Source organism: Vitis vinifera, chromosome 16 (genome assembly GCF_030704535.1).
Source record: "Vitis vinifera cultivar Pinot Noir 40024 chromosome 16, ASM3070453v1".
NCBI lineage: Eukaryota > Viridiplantae > Streptophyta > Magnoliopsida > Vitales > Vitaceae > Vitis > Vitis vinifera.
The window spans coordinates 26,055,361-26,077,876 of record NC_081820.1 but is presented as its reverse complement, the minus strand read 5'-3'; the positions used below and the strand labels follow the sequence as shown (position 1 = coordinate 26,077,876).

General features: G+C 38.0%; 2 protein-coding genes and 1 pseudogene across 2 annotated transcripts; 2 read left to right on the top strand and 1 right to left on the bottom strand.

Annotated features, from left to right (window-relative positions):
* Nucleotides 1-13,848: 13,848 nt before the first annotated feature.
* LOC100243477 (putative RING-H2 finger protein ATL21A) lies at nt 13,849-15,535 on the bottom strand. The gene is made up of 3 exons (XM_019225999.2): nt 14,790-15,535; nt 14,367-14,396; nt 13,849-14,243 (listed from the first exon to the last, which is right to left on the bottom strand). The coding sequence occupies exons 1-3, from the start codon at nt 15,481-15,483 to the stop codon at nt 13,864-13,866; spliced, it is 1,104 nt and encodes a 367-aa protein (XP_019081544.2). The 5' UTR covers nt 15,484-15,535; the 3' UTR covers nt 13,849-13,863.
* Nucleotides 15,536-15,890: 355 nt separating this feature from the next.
* On the top strand, nt 15,891-17,367 carry LOC132252599 (LEAF RUST 10 DISEASE-RESISTANCE LOCUS RECEPTOR-LIKE PROTEIN KINASE-like 2.1). The gene is made up of 2 exons (XM_059733854.1): nt 15,891-17,061; nt 17,154-17,367. Exon 1 carries the CDS (start codon nt 16,017-16,019, stop codon nt 16,803-16,805), a length of 789 nt encoding a protein of 262 aa, XP_059589837.1. The 5' UTR covers nt 15,891-16,016; the 3' UTR covers nt 16,806-17,061; nt 17,154-17,367.
* Nucleotides 17,368-17,522: 155 nt separating this feature from the next.
* LOC100248613 (rust resistance kinase Lr10-like) lies at nt 17,523-19,403 on the top strand (annotated as a pseudogene).
* The last annotated feature ends 3,113 nt before the right edge of the window (nt 19,404-22,516 follow it).

Sequence of the window (22,516 nt, the reverse complement as noted above, 5' to 3'; positions counted from 1 at the left end):
AATATGAAGCCTCAAAAGTTTATATAGAGCTAAGGACACTGTCATTATAGTGTTGACTATGCACTTTGACCCTTTTTGTAATGATGATTGTCCCCAAGGCAACTAGGCAATCATCTTAGTTAAGGGCAATTGGCAGGTGCCATTTGTTGACATGCCAAGATCTCAAATTGTGCAACTGTCTGTCCATTTAGTTTGTCAACGTCTGGGATTATGTGCAACAATTAATTGACATGGACTTGTGGGCTAAATGGAGTCTCTTCGATCGCTCGGATGTCAAGCATGATAGATCACGCATGTCAAAGGTCTTAAAAACTCAATTGGACAGTCTTTCCCATTTAGGAGTCCAGACTGTTGATTCTGTCAGGCCATGTGGAAGAAGGGAACCCTCTCACTTCTAGTGCCAAATGACACTCATCTTAGCCTAGAAAGAATGATCCCAGATGGGTAACATAATTGCCCTAGACAGCCAAGGGGTCTTGAGCTTGAAAGGGACACGTGGAGATGATCTCCCCACAATGCCCCCTTAACCCGTCTACCTATGTTCGAACGAGTAGCCGACGAGTAGAGGTAGAATGGGTTATCTGTCTCCTCAAGTTGCTTGGGTGCCTTGGAACACATGTCACTTGAAATGGCAATGATGGGTCGCATTCATCTAGGCTGACTGTCAAACGGCGAGCCTCTTTGGGATGTGTTTCCAGGTGGCTTGTCTTTTAGGTTTTGGGTCCCTCTAAATAGAGGGCCCCCACACCCCTTATGTTATTTTTTGGTTTTTCTTGCTTTAGAGCTTTCTCTTTCCCGCTCATGCAACTTCGTCGTCGTTGCGCTTGTGGTCGGTCGTTCTCCGTCTTTCTCACCGCCATTCTTAAGCCTATTTCAAGCGAATTTCCTCTTGCCAGAGAGCACTCACCTTTAGCTCCAATAAGCTTCCCGCCATTCACCATTTTTTCTATTTAGTGTTCATTTTGGGACCACACCAACGATTGTTGAGTTTAGATGGAAAATGGATTTCTTGGCATTTAGATTCTAGGGTTTTCTTGTGTTTTCACTTTGGAGAAGATGATTGTATCGATCGTCGGATCTAAGGTTTTTCAAATTTCCCTTTTTGCTTCCTCATTGTCAGTACCTTCAAGGGTCAGTTCAGGCGTTTCGTCCTGCCACCGTTGTGTTAGCACGATGGAGGCGATTCTCCTTTCGATTATCTGTCAAGAGGCTTGCTTTGCAAGTCTTATTAGATGGTCCTTTTAGACTCAGACTTTTAGTCCATCTAGATTTCTTGTTGTACAGTTGAGGCACCGCTGAACGGAGGATAGGCTGGGTGATTGATTCTAATAATTGCATTGTCTCGCGCAGGTTTCCACACAGCCTAGAACTATTCAACATGTTAGCAAGAAGAGGTGTTGCTTCCACTAACAAAAGTAGTAGGCCTTAAAAAAATGGTCAAAAGGACACTAGAGTCATGCGCCTTAGATTGGAGCGTCCAATTGATCTTCTATCCGAACAGGAGTTCCAGGCACCCTTCCATATCCCAGACAAAATTTCTATCCATCTAGTAGATGGCGAGACTCTATCATCCGAAAAACAGCCCCACAACGTAACGTACTTCAGCAAAGAACAATTTGCTACGAGGCTCTGTCTGCCCCTCCTTTCTCTCTTTAAGTAGTTCATTCACTTCACACAGATCCCTTCGGGCTTCTTCCATCCAAATGTTGTTCTAGTGTTGATGGGATGCAGTGTTCTGGACATGCTCTTCCAGCTGGATTTTTCCCTATTGTAAGTCTTGTTCGTCTACACAATAAAAATGAGTTAGAAGGAACGGTTCAGCTTGGCTGCCCATATTCCTTTTCTCCAGCTGGTGACTGGGCTTCTAGATTGGGGCAAAGGTAGAGCAAAGGGGCATGTCCTTATCTTTGGTCCCTGGAGTGGACCATTTGCGGGGCCAGACAGAGTCTTTACTCCACAACGCTTGTTGCAGATTTCGAGTATGATACATGTTTGTAACTTTTGTTCGTACTTTGTAATTATTTTTTCATCGTTGTGAACTCACTGTTGATTCTTCTATTTGTGGTGTAGGTAAGGACAGGCGGGGTTATCCTATAGAATGAGTGGAAAAAGCTTTTTTCGCCCTGCTTAACAAGCTATTTGAGATAGAAGTGTTTGAACGGAACCATAAGGTTTTTTTGTTAGACAAGAATCTATTGGCATTGATCAATGAGCCTAAGTCATTTATTATGCCCGTCTTCTCTCGCGTGGCTCCCTCGTTTCTAGTGCCCGGTAAGCACTTCGTGCTGAAGAACTTGTCTTTTTACGCGGTTGCCCGCTTGGCGGACTCAGAGGCACACCAAGCCCACCTAGAGAAGCGGGAGAAGAATCATTAGGAAGGGATGCTAAGGCAAACTTCGGCTACAAGTCATCCAGCCTCTAGCCCCACCGTTTGGCCTCCAACTAAAAAAAGGAAAGGACTTGCTATTCAGTCCATCCCGAGGGCAAGGACTCTGCCATATGCACCTCTGCCTTCTCCATCAGTTTCATCATTCTCTCCGTTTTCATCTTCTTCAACTGCTAGTAATGAGCCAGAGACAGGGGTTGACTGGAGGGTGCCCCCCATTGTTTGTAAAGAGAAAGAAGACAGAGACATGACTACAAACTTGAGGGCTGGATTTTGGGAGAGCTAGCGCAAGTGCCTATCTGAATCCATCACGGTTAACCCTACTTTCTCAAAGAGAGCTTATTCGAAGCCTGCCTGCTCGAAACCTGTTTCGATTTCTACACCAGTGCCAGTGCATTCGGCTACTGTTGCAGAGATCATTCTTGAACCGAACGAGAAGTTTCCTTCCACTGAATACATTGCTTATCATGAGCCAAAAAGGCCTTCCATTGATCTGGACCATTTTAGCGATGAGTCATTTGATTGCATGGCTTCATGTCCAAAGCCATCTTACGTCTCCAGTTGGGAGGAGGTAGCTAAGCTGTTGAGGCAGATTCCATCATTCACTAAGAGAGAGACAGTACAAAACATGGGAGTGTTCTTTTCGGCCACTCAGTGGAGCTCGGTTAAAATAGAGAATCATCTCGATCGATCATTCACAACACGACTCTCGTATGGCACTCTGGACACTGTCATCTCTCGCATCATGTTTATGCAGGACTACATGACTTTCGAGACGATGGAAGTGGTAAGTTGTTTCTCCTTTCTGTTTATTTGGCCTTAGTATTTGGTTTCTTAACAACTTCTTTACTGTCTCCTCAGGTGATAGCCGGTATCCAAAACCTTATACGACAGTGTGCTCAGCTCTTCTACCAGCTGGAGGCGGGCAAGACCATGATGGCATAGATTGCCCATAACATGGACGACAGTGAGGACTTCCGCACTAGGTTGGAGACTATAAAGAGTGATGTTGTTGCTACTCGAAAGCTTGTCGAGGAAGGGGTCGGTTTGTTGAGGATGACGGAGGAGGAGAAGGAAGCGGCTCAAGCTGAGGTTCGCTGGCTAGCTGAGGAGAAGGAGGCGATAATGGCTGGTAATAATAAAACCGATGAGGAGGCTAGAAGGTTGAGGCAGGAGCTTCGGGCGGGGTTTGCCATTCAGAAGGAAGAGTTGGAGACTGAGTACCAGAAACAAGTGGACAACATGTTCTTCTATAGCTACTGATGTTGTATGAAGAAACATGACGTATCCTAAGACACTCCTAGCTTTCCGTCGAACAAAGAGGAGGAAGTTGTAGGCGGCCTTACCCGAGGTGAATGAGATGCTTTTGGAGTCGGTCCCTTTAGCGGGTGTGTTTGATCTTGTATTTACCTATTTTGGCCAGATGTGGCCTAGATGAAAAAATTTGTATATTCTATATATTTGAACATGTTTATTTTATTCGTTTGTTTCTCACATATTATTTCCACAAACACACTTTATTGATAATACTGCTTTAGATTGGATACATTCCAATGGCGGAGCAAGGATACGTCGTCCAGTGTTTGAAAATGGTATGCCCTTGAGTCTCCAACCTTAGTCACAACATATGACCCTTCCCAATTAGCCTGAAGCTTTCCAGTTCCTAATTCAGTTGTGTTTTCAAAGACTCTTCAAGGACTAGGGTTCCTATCCAGAAAAATCATGGTTACACATTTTTGTTGTAATAAGCGATTGTTTTAAAATGGTAGGAAGCCATCTGGATAGTCGTGTTTCCTCGTATTTCATCTACCCAATCCAAATGTCTTACAAGTTCCTCATCGTTGTCTCTTTGACCTTGTACGATCGTTTTGATGGTAGGCATGCCTATTTCGATTGGGATAACGACCTTCATTCTATAAGTAAGGGCGAAAGGAGAAGCTCCTATTGGCTATCTAGATGTTGTTCGGTAAGCCCATAAGACTTCGGACAGTTCGTCTACCCATTTCCTTTTGGTTCATTCCAACATTTTCTTTAGTGTAATCAATAAGGTTTTGTTTGTTATCTCTACTTACTCGTTGCTTTGAGGATAGCGAGGCATTGAATATAGGTTCTTAATGTTTAACTCTGAGCAGAATGTTCGGAAGATGATACTATCAAATTGTGGCTCATTGTCTGCCACAATCGCTCGTGGGACTCCAAACCAACACACGATGTTTTTCTAGACAAACTTGGAGATGTCCTATGTCTTTGATGTTGGCGTATGCTTCTACTTTCACCCATTTGCTGAAATAATTGGTTGCTACAAGCATAAATTTATTTTGCACTGCTGCAATGGGTAAGGGGCCAACTATGTCCATCCCCCACTGTGCAAACGACCAAGGACTTGTGACCGGGTTGAGAGTTTCAGAAGGTACACGGGGACTGGGAACATATCTTTGACACCGATCACATATCTTAACATAGTTTTTCAACATCTTGCTTCATGGTGGGCCAATAGTGTCCTTGTATGTGAGCGCGATGCACTAGGGTTCACCTGCTTGGATGATTGCCACACACACTTTCATGGAATTCGGCCAAGACATACTTGGCTTCTAGATTGCTAAAGCATCTTAGGTACGAACCTCCAAATGACTGTCTATAAAGGTGGTCATTGATCAAAGTGAAGCATGTTGCCTATACACGGAGTCTATGCGCATGCTTCCCGTTTTCTGGTAATTCTCCCGTCTTGAGTTATTCACGATGTTGTGCATCCAGTCGGGGTCCACCTCATTGTCACTACATACTGGCTCTGGTGTGATTGAGGGTGTGGCTTGGAGATAAATAGGCGGCATTATTGCATTTCTTACAAGGAGAGTGCCAACTATTCTAGCCAGTGTGTCCGCCTTCAAGTTCTTCTTCCTGGGTATCTGTCTAATAACCCGCTCGCCTAGCTTTTTCAAGTGATCTTTCACCATGGTGAGGTAGCGAGCCATGCGTTCATCATTTGCTTCATATTCTTTCTGAATTTGCCTAACAATTAGCTAAAAGTCGCTCTTGATTTCCAGTTTTGTTGCAAACAATGTTATGGCAAGGTTTAGCCCAGCTAGGATGACTTCATATTTTGCTTCATTGTTGGAGATAGAAAAGTTGAGACAGATGGCTTTCTCTAACAGTTCTTCGGTTGGTGATTGTAGGATCAAACCTACTTCGAATCCAGACACTTTAGATGCTCTGTCTACATAAAGTGTCCACCATTGTTCTCCAAGGAACTCAACTGCATGTGCTGGTTTTTGAGGGAGTTTAGCTATAAAATCAACCATAATTTGTCCCTTTAGTGCTAACCTTGGGTGGTATTTGATTTCATATTCACTCAACTTGATGAACTGTTTCAACATTCGTCTAGACAAATCTGGTTTATGCAAGGTACTATAGAGTGGTTGATTTGTGAGCATGGTCACTTGGTGAGCTTGGAAGTACGAGCAAAGCTTTTGGGCGGTGCTTTTCAAGGCTAGGGTTGTCTTCTTTATTCTAGAGTACTGAGTCTTTGTGTCTACCATTGCTTTGCTCACATAGTAGACGGACATTTGTTCTTTGTCTTGTATGTGCCGAAACAGGATAACACTAACTGCACAGTCAAATACAGTCAGATACATGTAGAGTTGTTCATCAGACTTAGGATTGCTCAAAATGAGCGATTTAGTGAGGTAGCGCTTGACTAGTTAAAATTTCGGCCTGCATTCATCCATCTAGCAAAATGTGTTTGCTCTCCTAAGCATGAGGAAGAAAGGTCTCAACCTGTTTGTGAAGCGGGCTATGAAATGCCCTAAAACTATTAAACGACCTGTGAGGAGTTGCAACTCCTTTTTGCTACTTGGGGCAGGTGTTTCAAGGACAACTTTTATTTGATCCAAATTAACTTCAATTCCTCTTTGGGTCACCATAAACCCTAGAAACTTTCCTGCACTGACGCCAAAAGCGCACTTTGCTGGATTGTGCTTCATGTTGTATGCCTGCATTAGGCGGAATGTTTCTTCAAGGTACTAGACATTTTCAGCTCGGGTTTCGATTTTGACAACAATGTTGTCAATGTAGACTTCCACAGTTCGGCCTATCAAGGGCTTGAAGGTCTTCGTCATTAATTTTTTATAAGTAGTCTCAACATTCTTGAGCCTGAACGACATGACTTTGTAGCAATACAACCCATGTGGTGTAATGAAGGTTGTCTTCTCCTCATCCGGTTGGAACATGGGGATTTGGTGGTATCTAGAGAAAGTCTATAAAGGAAAACATCTCATGCCCGATGATGACATCGACTATATGATATATCCTGGATAAGGGGAAACTATCATTTAGATAGACATCATTTAGGTTGGTGCAATATTCGGGGTATGGCGAGCTAAACATAAGTAGTGGCCCACAAAAGCCTCCGATAAATCCTGGAAATTATTTACAGAATTCTTCGGGAGATGATGGAACTAAGAAAGAGCCTAGTCGTGTAGGCTGGTCGGAAAGACTTTGCACAACAGTGCATCATTCCCTATATCAATGGTCATGAGCTGCTTGAAGTGCATGATGTGATCAAACAAATCTTTTGTTCTATCATATGTCGTGAAATTTGACACTATGAACCCCCAAGATGGTTCATAATTAATAATATGAGGGTTGAACGACGTGGAGAGCGTGTCATCCAACCGTCGACTGATAGAGTTGGATGGAGCTTGATCAATTGGGGTCCTTGCTTGTCGTTGCCTTGGCGAATGAGGAGGTCACTTTGACATAATTGTTGCAACTGAGGGACCTAGACGGGCCTCCAGGGTTTCTATAATGCCTGATTTTCCCTATATGCCTAGCATCTAAGGTCCCAATCAAGCTCGCATTGCATTTGATAGATGTAACCTTCTATTGCGCCTCCTTTTCGTTAATACTTGGGTAAAATCGGTGTCTTCGTCCAACTATACCTGGTAAGCTGGAAAAAACTCATCCTCAGATCATGTCGTGTGACTGCCAGAGGGGAACTTTACATTCTCGAGGAAAGATGCCTTGTTAGTCTGTCTTGAGGTTGTTCTCTGGCTTTATGGTTGCTGACTTTGAGAAAAGCCCGCTAATGACATTTATGCATGCAACTCTTCATTCTCTTCTTTGAGTCGCCTTGTTCGATGGAGCAGAGATTGTATCTATCGATCACTCTCTCGTTGGTGTCTTTTCATACTTTCATGCCAGTCAAAGTAGCTTTCGCTGCCCATAACAGATGAGGGGCGTCTTGAGGGTGTTGACATCCTTAGTCGTTCCCATAGATGACGCCAATGTTGATGTTAGGCCAATTGGAATCAAATTCGTCTAGTTTCGTTGAAGTTAAACGAACTTCTTTCCTACTTCGTGCCTTTTGAAGAATTCATCTAGCTGAACTGAAGGCAGACAGACTTCTTTCCTGCATAAAATGATGTCTGGACGGGTGGTCCAGGCATGCCCCTCTGAAGCTTAAGTTAAACAAGAGTAACTCTAACTATTTTGGGGGAGACAGTTAGCATATATGTGTGCATACTTTGCTTGTGCTTTTTGGAGGGTTTATAAAGAGTTGAGAACACCGCCACTGTAGTGCTGACTGTGCACTCTGACCCTTTCTGTAATGATGATTGTCCCCAGGGCGGTTGGACAATCATCTCAGTTAAGGACGGTTAATAGGTGCCATCTATTGACGTGCCAAGATCGTGGACCGTGCAATTGTCTGTCCATTTAGCCTATCAACATCTGAGATTATGTGCAACAATTAATTGATATGGACTTGTGGGCTAAATGGAGTCTCGTCGACCACTCGGATGTCAAGCGTGATTGATCACACATGCTAGAGGTTTTAAAGATTAGATTGGACAATACTTCTCGTTTGGGAGTCTAGGCTGTCGATTCCGTCTGGCCTTGTGGGAGAAGAGAATCCTCTCACTTTTGGTGCCAGACGACACTCATCTTAGCCTAGACGGAATGATCTCGGATGGGTAAGATGATTGCCTTAGACGACCAAGGGGTCTTGAGCTTGAAAAGAACACGTGGAGAGGATCCCCTCACAATATTCACACCCAAATCAACGAATAACACTCAAAAGCAACAAGCACAGAGGAAGAAAATGGTGAAATGTATAGTGGCCATACCTAGGTTTCTCAAAGCTTGGTCAGCTTCTCACACTTTCTTTTACTCCAAAACCAATAAGACTCCATCCTCCTTCCTCTTCCATGTCCTCTGCTATGGTTCTTTTCTATTCATCTCACTTTCTTTAGCCTTACATCTCACTCCTCTATCTATGCTCAGCTCACCATCTCTCTATACTTTTCTTTATCTCAAAAATGGATTTTCTCACAACCTTCTCAATCTTCTCTACTATTTCCAAACGCTCTCTATAGCTTCCTTGTTTCTATTCTCAATCTTCTCAATTTTCTTGTCGTCCCTCTGGACACTTTCTCTCTCCTCTCTCTAAAACCCCACTCCTCAAATGGATCATGCTACCCCAACTCATTCCCAATGGTATCTGAATCCTCCTCTACGTGTCTTCTATTGGTTCCTCCTAGCAAACGTGTTTGCACCACCTCTAAAAATGCCCCCCAAAGGTAATCTCTTCTAATAGCAAAAAAAAAAAAAAAAAAAAACCCTTATGCTGGAGGATATTCTTTGCCATGTGTCACTCATTTGGGCCCATGAGAACATCCTCTCCACAACTCCCTAATAGCCCTAGCTGGCCTAAAAAGAAAAACTCTCTTACTTGGCCAAAATAAGGGGTCAACAGTGGGTAATATATTTCAAGAAGGTGATGAATAATTTTTTCGAGCTTGACTGACCATATAAGATATTAATTAATCTTGATTGCAAAGGTTCCTTGGCAGCTTCTTTAACTAGCTAGGAAAATTCAATATTTAAATTTGCTTGGTTTGCACCATCATTGTCAAAACACAAAATGTTATTTATAATCTTCTTATGAATGTTAAACACATGTAAATGTAAATAATGAAATTTTGTAAATTAAGGTCATATTTAATTTACAGTCTAGGACAAAATATTAATGAAAGAATGATAATATATATATATGTTTTTTTTTTCTTTTTTGGAACCAAAATTTTATCATTTTAAAATTAGATTTTTTTTTTATTTTGGTTATTCAAAGTGATTAACATGAAATTTTTTTGAAAGAAATATATAAGAGATCCAATAAATATAAGAAATAAATTTATTATCCAAAATATATGTAGATTCCATTTTTTTCATGAGATTGTTAAATTCTGATATGATAAAAAGAATTAATAAAGTTAATATGACCTTAAGAACATAGCATGCACCCTTAGATAAAGTAAATAGAAATAAGAAGGTTGTCATGATTTGTTTGTAAAACTAAAGTTTGAATCAATTGTTTTGAAAAATATGGTGCCCATGAGTATTTCCAAACCCTTGTAAGTTGGATAAAGGTTAACATACAAAAGTGTGGTCTTGGGTTAGAAAATGCAAGATATAGAAAGAAAACACACGAAGAAGGAAAGGAAATCATTATAATTACTCTAAGATGGGATATATATCATAAAGATGTGTAATTACTAAAAATAAAATAAAAGATAAAAAATTAGTTATATTATGAACTAGCTTGGTGGCTTTAATGTCAATCAAGCAAGACAAAACCAAAAAAATCAATTAATTTATCCTCTTCTTGAAATTCATTTCCTATGTTTTCATACAAATTCATAATTGAGAGGTTTATAGGTTCTTTCTTTTATCTCATCCTGCTCATTGGATATTTCAAAAGGCAAAGGAATCAAGTCCCTCCAAGTGCAAGGACAAATCTTCATTTAGTGCCAAAAAAATGAACTCGGTGAGTACCTCTATATACAATGGGCCACACAAATTGAAAATATACCCCATATACAATGGACCACACAAAGAATGAATCATAGTGAGACAATGGTCACACATATATAATGGACTATATAGTCATATGAACCACACAAATTGAAAATAGACCCTATATATAACGGACTACACAAATAATGAAACATAGTGAGGCATTGGTCACATACATACAATGGACTACATGGTCCACGACCATTAGTGAGAAATAGTCGATTATAAAAATTTATGGACTTCTTCAAATGATGATGCTTGTGGGAATGATTTAAAAATTTTAAAGTTTTTTTTTTTACAAAAAAAGAAAAGAAAAGAAAATAGACACATAGGAATAGGGTTCACATGATTCAACAATGTAGTTATATCCATCGTCGAGTTAGGAAACTTTTAAATAACAAACCCTAACCCCCAAAGAACTAATCTAAGTGGTTTTCGATAATGAAAGACGTACTTTCAACTAACACACTGAAGGTTTGTTTGCAAATATTTTTAAAATTAGTTTTTATTTAAAAAATAAAAAATAAATTTCCAACCTCAAAAATGCATCTAATAGATTTTAGAATAAAAATATCATGAAAACAGAGTGATTTGTGTTTTTTTATTATTGCATTTTGCATGGTAAATTACATTCACTAAGAACTAATAAAGAAAACCATTTTTTAGAATTTCAAATAGAATTTTATTCCTAAAAATGATGTAAAATTGTTTTTATGAATTGTTCTCAAAAACCTATTTTTTTAAATTATTTTTGAAAATATTATCCACCATGCCTCAAATTTTCTTGTGAGAACCTAACCTTGCAATTTCCCAGGTCTAATTTGCAAGATGCAAATTAATGTTGCGAGATTTCGCAAGTAACAAGGCAACAAATCACATGAGAACAAATCTATGAAAACTTCTCAATATTTTATTCTTTCCATGATGCAAAGCTCTAGTTCCCAAGATGAAAACTTGTCCACATAAAATTTTCCTTTTTTTCTCAACTCCTCCTAACCACCTTAATAGTACTAAAGCTTCTCCCAAGAAAGCAAGACATAATGACTAAGGTTATTTGTTTGAGGCTAGTTGTTTAATAAGCTCCCTTATAGTTGCTTACCTAACCTCAAAGCCTACTATCTTTGGAGAACAAGAGTTTTCCATATTTTTATTTTTTGAAAATCCATCTGCGAACTTTATTGGAAAATCTCAATTAGTGTAAGGAAAGAAACAATTAATAAAGGTGGAGCCTCAAAAGCAACCTATTTTATTAAACTATAGCAATAAATAAGGAGATTACATTATCACCATTTATTACAACATGATTATTACCCAAATTAAACACTCATAATAGACAACTTTTTATTCTGTTTCTGATATGACTGTCAACTCTGGTTGGATAGATGTTTTGCGTCTTCTAACACTTGTCCTTGTTTGTCCCATGGAGGTAAAAGGATTAGGAGGCATAACTAAATTGTCTTCTTCTCCTTCCAACATTCCAACCACAATTTTCATGGAAGGACGATCTATTGGATACCATTCTGGGAAGTATACTTGACTAGTATTTTCTACTGTAGCATTAATATTCTTCCTTCCCCCTACCATTTCAATCAACAACATACCAAAACTATAAACATCTGACTTAGAAGACACATTCCCAAAATTTCTTGATAACATTTCTGGTGCAATATAACCCATGGTCCCCCTTGCTGCTGTCATAGATACTGCACTTTTCTCCTTAGAGCATAATTTGGCTAAACCAAAATCAGAAATCTTCGGATTAAAGTTATGATCAAGCAAAATATTATGAGGTTTGATATCCAAATGAAGGATTCTTTGATCACAACCTTGGTGAAGATACTCAATACCTTTAGCTATGCCAATAGCAATATCTTGAAGCTTATGCTAACCTAGAGAATAATTATTGCCAAATGCTAAAAATATGAACTTGTCTAGTGACTCATTTGGTAAAAATTCATAAATCAAAGCTCGCTTATATCCATCTGCACAAAACCCGAGCAACCGAACCACGTTAACATGATGTATGGTTGATTACTACCAAAAAGTGCTATTTTGTAGACCTAATAATAATGGTTTTAAGCACCTTTGAGTAGTAATCATATTCATTTAACCCAATTAATTCATTAAGGTCCTTAGTAATTGGTTTTAACCATTTTGTGGCAAGTTTACATGTTTTTATCAGCTTATGAATCGATTCAAGCATGCCAATTGATGGAGGAGCTACTTGGGCGAGTTAAGCAAGGATTTTGTACGTTTATAGGCTTGAATTTCAAGTGGAAACACGAGCACAAGCAATGGAGAAGAGGAAAACAGAGTGAAGAAAACAGCTGCAGTCTTCCTTTGAACTTTTGGAGCACTTCCCGAAGTCCATTTTTTGCATACTATATACCATTTGAAAGCTTAGGAAGTCAAGAATCCAACGCTTCAAACCGTGTATGATTTGGAGCTGAAATGAGGAAGATATGGCCTTTGGAAGGTAACTGCATCATGTCAAATGCCCAATTTCGCAAGGAGATTTTCTTCATGGTGCGAAATTTTTCCATTTCGCAAGGGGATTTTCTTCATGGTGCGAAATTTTGCCATTTCACAATGTGAATTTCACATTGCGAAAATTTCGCAAGGAGGATTTAGTCACATTGCGAAATTCCTTTGAATCCCCTGTTTTGAGACGTTGTTGATGTTATTCCACTACCGGTTCTCCAAGATATTTTGCTTGATTTTTAGCTTTGTAAATACCTATTTTACCCTTGTAATCAACCAATGAATAGGTTGCTTTTGTAATAGCTCTTGTAATTTAGCTTGTTATTGTCTTTAAATAGAGGTGAAGAGCCTCAGATGATCGAATCTTGTAACCTGTAACTTTATAAGTTATAAGAGCACTTTTTTTCAGAAGCTTTTTTTCTCTTTTCTTTCTCATTTTCTTAGTAGCCAAACATCCTTGGAGGATGAAATCCCCAAGGATGAGAGGCTAAAACCTTTTAGTTTCTTGAAGTAATGGATGCCATGTGAAGCTTCCGTGTCAGGATGGAGATTTCCAAGCCATGAATGTAAGTAGCTGAGCGTCATAAATGTTTTCATTCAAAGTAAAGCTTTTAATCCCTCTGACTTGCTTTGAATGGCCAATACTTGATAAGCTTTTGGTCTCAGTGGATTCTTATTGTTAGATCCACTGATGTTCATTAGTTATCTCCTACGAGCCATTGTATTGCAAGTCGAGGAGATGACCTATATCATTAAAAGAGCATTTATGAGGTTCAACTACCCTTTTTGTAAGTTTTCAAGGACTAAAACTCAGTTGTTAAACTCATACCGGTTCGGGAAGTAAGCATCACCTTAGTTGCTTCCCCAACTCGAGGTGAAAAGTCCCAAAATCTCCATTTTTTACATAGTGAGTTAAGCATGGCTATCCAAAGCTTTGAGAAACTTCTTTTTCCATCTTTTAACCTATTTTCATGTTAGTTTAGTTTACACACCTTCATCTCTATATGTTTTCATCTTAACTTAATTTTTATTAAGAAAAGTTCACTCCATCCTCCGAACTTCACCAGTTAAAGTAAAAACCCTTCCCAGTGTTCGATCCTAGAGCCACTATGCTATAGTAGCTTTGCTACTTTAGTGTAAGGACGTTAGGTATAAATTTTGTTGATACCCTTACATGCCAAGCTACCAAGAGTCGGGTTATCAATGGTACTCATTGTTCCTACTTCATTAATGAAATCTTCCCCGTTTCCTTTGAAATCATCAAGGATCTTTACTGCAACAAAAACTTCATTTGAGAGCTTTCCTTTATAAACGATCCCATAACCTCCTTGACCCAGTTTGTCCTTGAAATTATTTGTGATCTTTTTAATATCAGCATAGGAGTACCTTGATGGCTTGAGAGCTCTATAATCTTCCAAAAACTTTTGAATATTTATTCTATGCTCTCTTTTCAACTTATTAGAGCGATAGACAATAAATATTATAAAGATTCCAAAAGTGAAATGAAGGAAACCAAGGATTGCTTCTGCACATAGGGGAAGAAAAGTTTCTATAAGTAAATGAAACAAAGAAAAAAAAAACAAACAAACTAAGAATCATCATCATTATGTCACCCTCATTATTGAAAAGAATATGAATAGGAAATCACCTGTAAGCACCATTTTATCCATTGGAGCACCTATAAAAAATAGTAAACTTATTAGCTTTTTGTATTCTTTTAATTAGTAAAATCATAGTAGATTACATGACGTTGTAACATGAGTATAATTATTTTTGGTGTATTTAGATTTCAACCTTGGCCTTTGCAGTCCTTTCTACAGGTTCGATTGTTTTAGCTAAGCCTAATTGTTGTAGCTAGCTTGTAATGAATAAATAATATTGCATGTTCACATCCATTACTATATATAGTAGTTAATTTGGTTCACATCCATAAGGGTTCAATCCAATTTTATGGTGCAAACAGAGAATACATAAGAAATACCATAGAAAATTTCATGTGCATATTAACATCATAGTAGGAGATAAGAAAGGGCCTGCAAGGTGAAAATAATGAAGAAGCGGGATTTGGTACCTTTTGCTGGTTTATCAATGCATTCGATTTCAGGTTCCGTGCTATTATTCTTCTTCCGTTGGCACTTGTTTCCTTTTGCTTCACAGTTTCCGCACATAGGTTTTGACCAATTCATAAAAGTACCGTATTCCCCTCCATATATATAATAATATGGGAGTGTAGCTTTGAAAATCTTCCGGCAAGAGGATAAGTTCCCTTTAGCGAGAGAGTAAGAGGAAGGAGCGACATAAACTGGGTTACTTGAGAGAAAACTGCAAGGGATGGACCTAAGCTCGTATGACTCTGCTTTACTTTCTGAACAATTGAAGAAGGAGATGTCTAATGCGTACCCCCATCCGTACTCGTCTGTGAACTGGAAGGGAAAGGCAGATAAATTAAAGTTTAGAATCTTCCTTGGAAGGCAATAACGCAGGTACCAGAGAACAATAATCGTCTGAGAATTGTAATTTATTTCCTTCACCCAGAGCTTTCCTGAAGAGGGCAGCTCTAGTATGGTCCGCTTCTCTTCTGAGCATGATAACTCAAACTCCGGATATCCACAGTGTTCTGGCTGGTGTTTTAGCCTGAACGGAAAGCGGATGACTGGACCATGGTGACTGCACCTTGACGCCTTGCAGTCATCATCTTGGCTCCCTCCATTAATCTCTGCAAACAATCTCATAAACAAGAAGAAGAAGAATAAAGAGATGCCCATTTTTAAGCAACTGCTTATCTCTATAGTTTTAATTTGCACTGCTTCTCCCCTACTTTATATATATGTAATTAGATTCGAAAATTTTGTACAAAGGGAAGCAGGTGCTTTTAGGGAATACAAAAAGGATGGAGGACTGCTACAATAAAAATTTAGTTTTATCTCAGAATATAAAATTTACTTGAAAAAATTGTAGAAAATTGGTCTTATCAGTATTTACCAACATGCCGTATGAGTAAAGAAAGACGATAAAGATGATACTTCTTTATCCTTTTCCCATTGTTGAGACCTAAAAATTATGTAATATTTAAAACATTAACAATTCCAATATAAACCATAATAACTTCAAGCATCATTTTTAACAGTTGGCTGGATGTGATAGGATGAAAGTGTGGTCCATGTTGAAAAATCAAACAGTTTGGGGAAGAATAATATGTTGAAGAAAGCTGCAATTAAAACAGAGTATCTCTCTCTCTCTCTGTGGAACTCACAACCCAAAAACAGAGCATCTCTCTCTCTCTCTCTCTAAGTTGATAATGTTAAGGGAGGCACAACTCGTGGGAGTAGGCCTCATGACAGTAGTCATCCATGCCTGCTTCCTTTCAGTTTGTGTTGCTAAGCCTCACAAGTACCAGATATGCAGCCCCTCTTCCTGCGGAGATATGAGGAACATTTCCTACCCTTTTCGATTACAAGACGATCCCCCCAGCTGCGGTTACCCTGAGTATGAATTGATTTGTGAAAACAATCGTACTATGATAAACCTTTATGGTGGGAAATACTTAGTTACCCAGATCAACTACCATAATTATACAATTCGGGTAGTGGATCCTGGGCGAAAGAAGGACAACTGTTGGATCTCCAGTCCTCTTCATTCCATTGGTGCATATTACATTAATCATGAATCTCTATATTTTTTGCCTGAATGGGAAATCTATACAATAGTTTTGATGAACTGTGAGCAGTCAATCAAGGACGACAACTACATTCATATAATTCCATGCAACACTAGAGGCTCTTCCTCTTCCTCACCAACATACGCTTATGCAGTTGTCGGAGACTATGTGTCGGTGGGAGATATTCCGTATTCATGCACCATCGGCACATCTATTATTATTCAACCGTTGAAGTCGCTTCAAGAGCCCAGCAATCTTTCGATGTCAGATTTGCAAAATTATATGCTTCTGGGGCTTCAGCTTTCATTTTTGCCTCTCTTCTGCGACCGCCAATGCGAAATGAAAGGGCAGGATTGCTCCTCCTATACAGATTTCAGTCGGAATGTCGGCTTTGGATGCTACCGATCTTCAGAGAAAAATTGTGAGTAAAGAAATTACAAGATAACCATCTTATAATCTTAGAGTGCCTGATTTCATACTTGATCTTTGGAGTTGGGGTTACAGTGCCTGCAATCAAGGAAACGCGATTTTATAGGAAATTAATTCCCTGAAAATCTGATTATGCTAACCATCTTATCTTCCTTGCGTGAGTCTTCAATATTTCTATCCCTAATTTCACTTGTTTGGTTTAATCTTGCAGGGCTTTGGAAGTTTATAACCAATGATTTATTCCTTCCCTTTATTAGTAAGGCTCCAATTAGAAGTTTCTTTTAAATAAAATCTTTATTTTTGTCATTTTTCCTAATTTTTTACAAATCAAACTTTCATTGTTAACAGGGGGGTTGCTTTCTCCCAAAACCTTAAAATTCCGAGGTAAGGTTGCTACTTGCAATTATTATTTTCTCATGAGAATAAGACAAAAGATTTATTTAGAGTTCTTTCATCTGAATTAATCTCTCCATTTCTTGCTTCTCAAAAAATTTAAAATTTAGGCGATCAAGGGCATTCTTCCTTGTGACTAACATGGCACGAATGGTTTGATGTAGGACTTCAAGAACAACTTTTTAATTGCAGACTTTACTATCCCTGCAACACCTTGATGATTGGTAAGGCTTTCTTCACTTACATGTCTCCTCTTCTAATGTTATTTATGTCTCTCACTTATATTGGTCCATATTTTTAATTTGTTACATCTCTTTCTTACTAGGCGGCTAGATACTGCGTATTATTGGTAAGCCTCCTAAATTCCAACTACTAATTTTTTGTAAAAACAATATTGTAAAGAGTTGATATGAAAATTCTTGGAATTCTTGCATTTTGAAGGTTGTACAGTGAACTTCAAATTGATTCTGCTTTGTTTGACTGTACAAAGCAAAATCAATTAGATGTAATTCAAAATTTTCTTCCAAATTTAAATGTAATTCAACTCCTCTAACATGTAAAGAAATCAAAACAATGGAATTGAAACTAGAGTCTTCTTATCCAAGGCCCCAGTACTTCTGTCAAATTGCTCCCCAAGCAATAGTACACTATAAAGTGATTGTTAAAGTAGTTATTTCATATGGCTCTCTAACAACACAACAACTTAGTGTTTTACTTTATATGAAGGTAGAATAATTTTTTCTACCATCTATATTTGTTGGATTTAACTTTGTTTTTGATATCTTGTTCCTTTTTATTAAAATATTCATTTTTTTTACATTTGATTTGTGTTTAGTCATAGGAAGGACTATGCTCGGGATGTTGTGTCTATTCGCCTATTTGATTTACAAGTTCCACCGGAGACATCTATCATTGGATGATAGCATTGAAGAATTCTTACGGAGTCAAAAAAATCTCCAACCCATCAAGTACTCGTATTCAGACATAAAGAAGATGACTCATAACTTTGCGAATAAATTAGGTCAAGGAGGTTTTGGCTCTGTATATAAAGGAAAACTTCGAAGTGGTCACATTGTAGTTGTGAAAGTGCTGGTCATGTCAAAAGCTAATGGACAAGATTTCATCAATGAGGTTGCAACAATAGGAAGAATTCACCATGTTAATGTGGTGAGACTTGTAGGATTTTGTGTACAGGGATCAAAATGGGCACTTATATATGACTTCATGCCCAATGGTTCTCTTGATAAGTTTATTTTTCTTAAAGAAGAAAATAACACTTTTTTAAGCTGGGAAAGGTTGTATAAGGTTGCACTTGGAGTGGGGCGTGGGATTGAATACTTACATCAAGGTTGTGACATGCAAATTCTACATTTTGATATCAAGCCACACAATATTCTTCTTGATGAAGACTTTACACCAAAAGTTTCAGATTTTGCCCTTGCAAAATTGTATTCAACGGATGAAAGTATGGTGTCTCTCACTGCTGCATGAGGAACATTGGGATATATTGCTCTAGAATTGTTCTATAAAAATATTGGAGGTGTCTCATACAAAGCTGATGTTTATAGTTTTGGAATGTTGTTAATGGAGATGGTGGGGAGAAGAAAGAATGTGAATGCAAATGCAGCGCACTCGAGTCAAATATATTTTCCATCATGGATTTATGACAGATATGATCAAGAGGATAACATAGACTTGGGAGATGCCACTGAAGATGAAAAGAAGCTTGTTAGGAAAATGGTGATAGTTGCACTATGGTGTATACAGATGAAGCCCATAGACCGTCCTTCAATGAGCAAAGCTTTAGAGATGTTGGAAGGAGAGGTTGAGCTATTAGAAATGCCTCTGAAGCCTACTCTATACTCTGAGGAAATGTTAGTTGAGGATCATATGAGCAATCCAATAGAAGCACCAATTTCCTTGTGCAATTCCATGGGTACAATTACATTAGATGGAAAGTAGCATAGCATTTTTCCACTTGCATGCTATCTCCTATGATATCATATGTTTGTAATTTGGATTAGATGTATGGGTTATAACTCCTCTTGCAAGGTCCATATAATGTAATATTGTCTTGAGGCATTGACATGGTACCCTAGCAAGGTACCCTAGCAACAAGCATATAAACATGTAATAATTATTACCTATGTTCTAAATGATTCAAATAGCACCAAACAGGAATATCAATTAATGTTTTAAGGCCTAGTTCCATAGTACTCAAATGATTATTGTTGTATTGCATAGCCTCACATGACTTAAATAACACAAAATATATATAATAGAAAACAAAGTAAACTAACTCTAAATAGAAAGAAAAGCAATAAGATTAATAAAGATAAAAGAAAGGACATAATATTTATGATGTACCATAAGAGTGTCTTACCTATGTCCTTGGGAAATAGCAATCAATTCATTAACTTTTAAATTAGAAAATTACAAACTTGGAAGAATATCAAACTAGGAGGCTCTTACTTGGCAAAGAGCTTTCTTTATACTAATATTGGCTAAAGCCACTAAGCTAGCTTATATATAAGCCTCCAAGCATTGACCAAACCAATTCATAATCCATGTGGGACAAGGAATCCCTAAACTAACGAATACTAATTACACCAAAAACCAACAAATCTCAACCTTGGAAAATTAATACTCCACTACCAACTCCCAAAATTCAAATATTCTCTAACAAATGAACTTCAAATGCATCTTTAAAAACCATATACCCAAAATTTTCAAACTAGTATGATATTAACCAAGCCCAAATAGTAAGAGGGAGCACTACAGGAATAATGCCTTATAGCAGCGGCTAGTGACCCTCACTAGAGGTCAGAAATGGTGTGCCTAAAAATTATGGTTGCACACCAAGCTGACCGCTACATGGTGTAGCCATAGGTGGTGCAACAATTTCTTATAGTTGCAGTTGTGAAAGTGACCGTAAACACAAGTTAAATTAATAGTAGCAACCATAGTAAAGTGCAGCAAATGGTTCTTACAACTGCATCTTGTTTTTAGCCCCCGCTAAATGGCATATAGTTGCATTTTGGAGTTGGCCACGACTATAAGTTATCATTATTAATTTTTTGTGACGCTCATTTGTGAGGCTCCCCAATAAATCCTTCAAAACACTATAAAAATGGTGTGGATCAGAAACATTTTTCTTCTAAGAATTTGAGTAAGCATAATCTTTCTTTTGATATTACATGCAATTTCATGTTGCAATAGTAGCTTGACCTTATCCCAACCACCTCATAACTGAATGACAATTTTTTCTGGATCTCTTTCAACACCAATAGCAAGTGTAGATTGAGTAAACAGAAAAAAAAGGGTTAACCCCTTCAAGATTGACACAAAAGCTTCACGGTAATATTCCAAAATTTGGAGAAATACAAAACTCATAGGTCAACAAAAATCCTTCTCCTAAACATGATATCTATTATAAACCTTTTTTCCGGCAAAAAAATAATAGAATCATATAATGGATATATACAGATGGTGAATCCCAATTAGCATCTACAAAACAAACCTGTAGGAACACAACAGAGATTTTTTAGATCAACATATTGAGAAAATGACTTGAAACTAAAAAAGAAAGGCTAAAAAGCTTTGAGATTTGATGTTTTGTTAACAGAGATCCATGAGGACATAGAACAACATATTTAAATAGTTATTTTTTCTATGAATAAGAAAAAAGATTACATGAGTAACACCACACCAATGCTTATTTGAATAAAGTGTCATTCATGGACAAAAACTAAAGAAACCAACTGGGACTAGGGGGCAAGGCCATGATATTATCAATTATGTTACACTAGGCAGGTTATAATTACCATTGAGAGTAGAATGATATATTCACTTCTCAGCAACTCCAATATCTGATAGTATCATATTACCCGACAAGCAAAATACAAACAACGGATGAAATGTGAGTTGCAACAATCAGGCAATCAAAATCACATTTTGAACAATATAGGAACCCAACATCCAAACAAAATAGTATCAACAAGAAACTGCTATTCCTTTCATGATACAAGGAATTTTTGCCTCCATAAATTAATTACTTCATACGGAGTAAAATTTAAGGGTACAACAGACACCACTGCCTCATAATTCAAGAACCAAACCATCAAGAAGGCTATGTTGAAATCTAATCACCACATCCAAATAGGTATTTCTCTGGTCTCAACAAGTGACACAAGGAAATTTTTGTATCTAGTGAATACCTTTGCCTACATCTAGTACAAGGTTCTGTTTTTATCTTGTAAACATATATATACATCCAAACATGTATACACACACACGTGTATGCACTCTGAAGTTCCTTAGAAATTATAAGTAGGTTTTGTAGGTACATGGCTATGACCAATTCTTGTCCTAGCTTGTAGATCTAGGTTAGCCCAAGGGTGTACCTTTTCCAAATTTTCTCTTTATGATGTTGCTTTATCCCTCTAGGTATATATTGTTAATGGCCACAACCTCAACAATCTTTTTCATGTTTCCATGCATGGATCAGTTTAAAAAGGAAAAACACATGATTTCCGGAGTTTGAACTTCCATTATTTTACTATAGGTACAAGGTTAACATTTTTTGGTATTCATGCCCCAGTTTAGTCATTTTCATATTGACATGTGTTAATGGTGTTTTCTTACATGCTTATTGATGAAATCCTCCCTTCCCAAGTCCACAATTCATTCTAAGTTTATCAAAAGACATCAAGGCATCATAGAAAATCAACAATTCTAGTATTGTAACATCTCCAACATTTTTAGAAAACACAAGATTCCATATTTAATCTCTAGATTGTAAATTAAGCTTCAAAACTCAAAAGCACATTCATATATACACAAACCACACTAGCCATCAGCTTTCGAACATTATTAGCATATTATTTTCCCATACATTACAAATGAGCTTAATTTGAGAGTTATACCCTGGCAATGAGAGAACCTGTTTTGGGCAACAATTCAAATCATGACAAAATTTTTTGGTCTCCATCTCATCCTTGTAGCAACATGTACCTTACTCATGTCATTCCTCTTGTGTGGAGCTACCATTATCTTACCAATAACATGCAACGTAGACAACAAGAATGAACAAGAAATTAAAATTCCTAAAGTTTAGAATCTTATACTGTAAGGAGAGTGGAACTATGAGTGTCTAAGTTTTTCGGGGCCAAAAAGGCTCAACCGGTCGAGGCTAAGGCCAACCGGTCAACCGGTTGAGGAACTGGTCGACCGGCTGAGGTCGTCTGGTCGAGAACCGATCGAGGAAGGTTAAAAACCTTTTCTCTCTCCCAGTAGCCTTCTCTTCCCAGTCGAGGTGA

What these genes read in the sequence shown, in the direction of transcription:
- LOC132252599 (XM_059733854.1), top strand. Translation starts at nt 16,017, where the DNA reads ATGTTAAGGGAGGCACAACTCGTGGGAGTAGGCCTCATGACAGTAGTC.
- LOC100243477 (XM_019225999.2), bottom strand. Translation starts at nt 15,483, where the DNA reads ATGGGCATCTCTTTATTCTTCTTCTTCTTGTTTATGAGATTGTTTGCA. An exon ending in CATTGATAAACCAGCAAAAG is followed by an intron (nt 14,397 to 14,789) that starts GTACCAAATCCC and finishes TATTTTTTATAG; the next exon opens with GTGCTCCAATGGATAAAATG. An exon ending in GGATAAAATGGTGCTTACAG is followed by an intron (nt 14,244 to 14,366) that starts GTGATTTCCTAT and finishes CCCTATGTGCAG; the next exon opens with AAGCAATCCTTGGTTTCCTT.